This window comes from Pterocles gutturalis, unplaced genomic scaffold (assembly GCF_000699245.1).
Source record: "Pterocles gutturalis isolate BGI_N339 unplaced genomic scaffold, ASM69924v1 scaffold46439, whole genome shotgun sequence".
Lineage (NCBI taxonomy): Eukaryota > Metazoa > Chordata > Aves > Pterocliformes > Pteroclidae > Pterocles > Pterocles gutturalis.
Genome location: NW_010129835.1, coordinates 86,994 through 91,725, shown reverse-complemented (window position 1 = coordinate 91,725; position 4,732 = coordinate 86,994). Strand labels below are relative to the sequence as shown.

At 39.6% G+C, this 4,732-nt stretch overlaps 1 protein-coding gene across 1 annotated transcript; it reads left to right on the top strand.

The window, feature by feature from the left end:
• Positions 1-1,880: 1,880 nt before the first annotated feature.
• LOC104466560 (zinc finger SWIM domain-containing protein 6-like) lies at positions 1,881-4,476 on the top strand. The gene has a single exon (XM_010080015.1). The coding sequence runs from the start codon at positions 1,901-1,903 to the stop codon at positions 2,738-2,740; it is 840 nt and encodes a 279-aa protein (XP_010078317.1). The 5' UTR covers positions 1,881-1,900; the 3' UTR covers positions 2,741-4,476.
• The last annotated feature ends 256 nt before the right edge of the window (positions 4,477-4,732 follow it).

The window sequence follows — 4,732 nt, the reverse complement described above, 5'->3', positions numbered from 1 at the left end:
CACATCACACAGCTTGGTGTCATCAGCAACTTTCTGAGGGTGCACTCAATCGCACTGTCCATGTCTCTGATAAAGATGTTAAACAACGCCGGTCCAAATACCGACCCCTGAGGAATGCCACTTGTCACTGGTCTCCACTTGGACATTGAGCCATTGACCTCAACTCTTTGAGTGCAGCCATCTGGCCAATTCCTTATCCAGCGAGTGGTCCTTCTGTCAAATCCATGTCCCTCCAGCTTAGAGACGAGGACATAATATGGGACTGTGTCAAAGGCTTTGCACAAGTCCAGGTAGATGATGTCAGTTGCCCTTCCTTTGTCCACCAGCGCTGTGGCCGTGTCATAGAAGGCCACCAGATTCATGAGGCGTGATTTTCTCTTGGTAAAGCCATGTTGGTTGTCACCAACCACTTGCTTGTTTTCCATGTGCCTTAGCATAGATTCCAGGAGGATTTGCTCCATGGTCTTGCCAGGCACAGAGGTGAGACTGACCGGCCTGTAGTTTCCCGTGTCTTCCTTTTATTCCTTTTTCATACATCTGAGTTGAATTGTATAGCATAGATGCTTCTTGAGTTTCAGAACTTCAGAGGATTGCTGCTTATTCTCTCAGTTAGTTTATTCTTTGCTTTATGCTTAACTGGGAAATTAATGTTGTCCGTAGCATGGGAAAATACAGCTTGTCTTTGTATGCCCTCAGCCAGAAAGTGTTTTGTGTCTGCAAATTTTCGTGCAATGCTCTTGTTTTATTGTTTTCATATGTTAGCCTCAGTAATAATTATCTTGGCAATCTTACAGATATTAGTGCCTGGGTATTATTTTTTGCAGTTGCATATCGGCAAATAAAATGCTGGGTGTAATACCACTTTAAATTAGTGTACATATTCTAATGAAAGTGTCCCATAAAGAATGTATAATGTCATGCAAAGTCCTCTTGAGACTTAATCAAGTTGGTAAAGCAAGGAATCTGTTTATTTAGGTGAAGATCTGGTATTCTCTGGCTATGCTGGTTTGTTGCACATGAGTGAAGGGGTGCACAGGAAGCATCAGAGTCCTACAGAGAAAATGAGGACCTCTGTGTGTGGTTTAGGCGGGCTCACAGGTGTGTGTAAGCTGCCTTTAGCAATAATAAAGCACTCTAGTTGGCTATAAGGTTCAATTTATAGAACCCATTAGTCACTGTTTCCCTGTTCCTCCCCCTGCCAAACACACACATACCAGGAATAAAGTGATACTAAGGAAAATACCTATTTCAGATAATATCCAGTAGTTCATATTGCTCAGAGTATTTCACTAATAAGGATCTTGATGTTCAGGCACCTATAAATTTGATACAAGGTATGTCTGAAAGGCCTATTGGGAGCAGGTGGGGGTTAGGATTTCTTTTTTTAACGTATGCTTAGTGTGTCCTGTTAAGATGTGCCATGATGTTCTATTAAGAAAGCTATGTGGCTTACTTTCATAGTCTTTTGTGCATGCACTGTGCCTTGAGATGCGTAGTGAGAAAATAAGTTAAAATTGCCTTTTAGAAGTGTTCATCACGAGTGCTGCGTTTGAGTGATGTGATGAGACCAAATGAGCCAGGAGTTGTTATCCAGATTGTCTTAAATAACAAGTAAAACAGCTCAGTTGTCACACCAGGAGATTAAAGCTTATCTTGCAGGCTTTTTTTTGTTATTCTTTGCATTTTGGGAGTTACTACAGAGTTTGCCTTAATGTCCTTTTCCAGCCATGCTATCTGGTTTAGCCGTTCTTGCTGAAACACATCTCGTTGGATGTACTGGCAACCTCTTAGATGTTGCTGCAAATGTCATCTCTTGATGAACATCTGTATCTGCTAGGTTTTATCAGTTGTGGCTAATCCTTTTTTTCTCTCCCTAGGTGTTTATGCACTAGATAGTATCATGCAAAACTGGTTTACACTTTTCACTCCAACAGAAGCCACTAGTATTGTTGCTACAACAGTGATGTCCAATAGCACCATTGTCCGTCTGCATCTGGACTGCCATCAGCAGGAGAAGTTGGCTGGCAGTGCTAGGACGCTTGCTCTACAGTGTGCCATGAAGGATCCTCAAAACTGTGCCCTCTCAGCGCTGACCTTATGTGAAAAGGATCACATAGCTTTTGAGACGGCTTACCAAATCGTTCTAGATGCTGCTACAACTGGCATGAGCTACTCGCAGCTTTTTACTATAGCACGATACATGGAGCACCGTGGTTACCCCATGCGGGCCTACAAGCTGGCCACTTTGGCCATGACACATCTCAACCTGAGTTACAATCAGGACACACACCCTGCCATTAATGACGTTCTGTGGGCCTGTGCGCTCAGCCACTCCCTTGGGAAAAATGAGCTAGCAGCTATAATACCTCTGGTGGTCAAAAGTGTCAAATGTGCAACAGTACTGTCAGACATTTTGCGTAGGTGTACTTTGACCACTCCTGGCATGGTGGGACTTCATGGAAGGAGGAACTCTGGTAAGCTTATGTCACTGGACAAAGCCCCTTTACGGCAACTCTTGGATGCCACGATCGGAGCCTACATTAATACGACTCATTCACGTCTCACTCACATCAGCCCACGACACTATAGTGAGTTTATAGAGTTCCTCAGCAAGGCCCGAGAGACCTTCTTAATGGCTCATGATGGTCACATCCAGTTTACACAGTTCATTGACAACCTAAAACAAATCTACAAAGGCAAAAAGAAACTGATGATGCTGGTTCGTGAGCGGTTTGGTTGATGAAAATGTGTGAATGGGGGGGATGGGGGGTGGGAAGGGTGGTTTGTTTTTACTTGAGCCTGCCTTTGTATCCTTTTTAACTTAAAGAAACAGAGCCACACCGGTATTATATGTGTATAGTTATATTGAGTTTGCAAACTAAACTGTCATGTTGTGAAAGTTTGTGTGTGTTTTTTTTTCTTTTTCTGTTTTGTATGAGAGAGAGGTTAAAAAAGGTTTGGTTTACACTGAGTATATGTTGTCAAGTGGCAAAAGCCCACATCGCTCTCCTGTTCTTTCTGTATATGTTCACAGCCTCAAAAACAAACATATATTGTAATGGCTTTAAAAACCAAACAAAACACCTCCATCCTGTGATAAGTACCTCGAATGGATTCAGCTTTACTCCTCTGTAACTCATCCTTACATTTCAGCATATTTAAACAAACCAACAAATGAAATACTAATAGTTAAAAGGCTGACCACGTGGCTTTGCAGTGCTGTTCATCCAGAAGCATGGCACACAATGCTTGTGCATGTGGAAACTTAGCGACTGTCAACATACATTCTCAGGGATTTATCAAAAAAATTAAAAAAAGAATGAGAGCATTTATTGTACTGTATATATATTATAGTATATGTCTGAATATTGAAAAATATAACATTAACTAATTTATAAAAAATTCTATGTAATGCAAAATACTTGAAGCCGCAGTAGCTTGGTTTTAAACAAAAAAAAAAAACTATCAGAAGGACTAAAGTGCGCCTTGCTTCAGGGTTGGCTCAGGTGGTGAACTATATGCTGGGCATCTATGCAGAGCCACCTTTTGGATTGCATGGTTGGACTGATACCTATTGGGGAAAATTTTATATATATATATTTATACAACCCGTGTATACATGTATATGTATACACACATACACACATGCTTGTAACAGGCACTATAGTAAAGAGGGACAACAAAAAATACACAGCCAGAGCAGCAAGCCTTAGCATTAAGAATACAGTATGCCAGAGTTGGGGTTTGTGCCTCCTAGCCTAGAAGACTTAAAGAAATATCCTTTTTGACACAAAACGCAAAATGTTTTCCAAAATGATTGACATGATACATTACGCCTTTGCAGTGAGCTAATAATAAGCTAACCTTTGTGCACAAATAACATATATATATTATATATATATATTCTGCATAGGTATTTTGACTTTGTGCAGGACAAAGTTGTGTAGGTATGACTGTTCTACTTTTCAGTTTGTTTTTTTAATATATTTTATTTTCTCTAGAATTACTCAAACAAAAGCAGCCTTCTATCTTGCCTTGTCTTAATGCTTTAAAATAACCAAACTGGAGATCTAACTACCAAACTGTTCATTATATTATTAAATACCAACTTTGGTTACAGTATAGTGTCTTTACTTTAGCTGATGGTTCTGTATCCTTGTGCTTTTTAAAGCAGTTTTTATGTTTTGGTGCAAAAGTTGTCCAGTGTCTCTTGTTCCCTTCATTAGAGAACATGCTAGATGTATGTTTGTAGGTATTTTTGTTTAGAAAAACTATTTCATGCTCTCCATTTTATTTATTATAATAGGTAAAAAGGTTGTACTTCATCACCCATGTAAACATGCTCATGAAGTTTAAAGTAATTAAGATTTGATACACTGATATCAATTTATTTATGTAACTAAGTCACTGTTTTATAAACTTGTTAATGATCAACAATTTTTTTGTTTTGATTAAAATTAGTTTTTTGAAAGTTGATTGTGTTTCCTTTATGGTGTCTGTTACTGGAGTCGAATTGTGTATGGTTAGTCATAGATCTTAAATGCCCAGCTTGCAACTTTCGTGCTGCATTAAGGTGGTAAGCAGTTTGACCACAAAGCCCAGAAGGAATTGGTTTGTTCCTCAAAAATGTCAGTGAGGAAAAAAATGGCCTGAGGAATGGCAGTGTTTACAGTTGCTGGTTCAAGAAGACCTGTGCATCAGAGAATGGACCAACTAGATGCTGCCTGTGGTT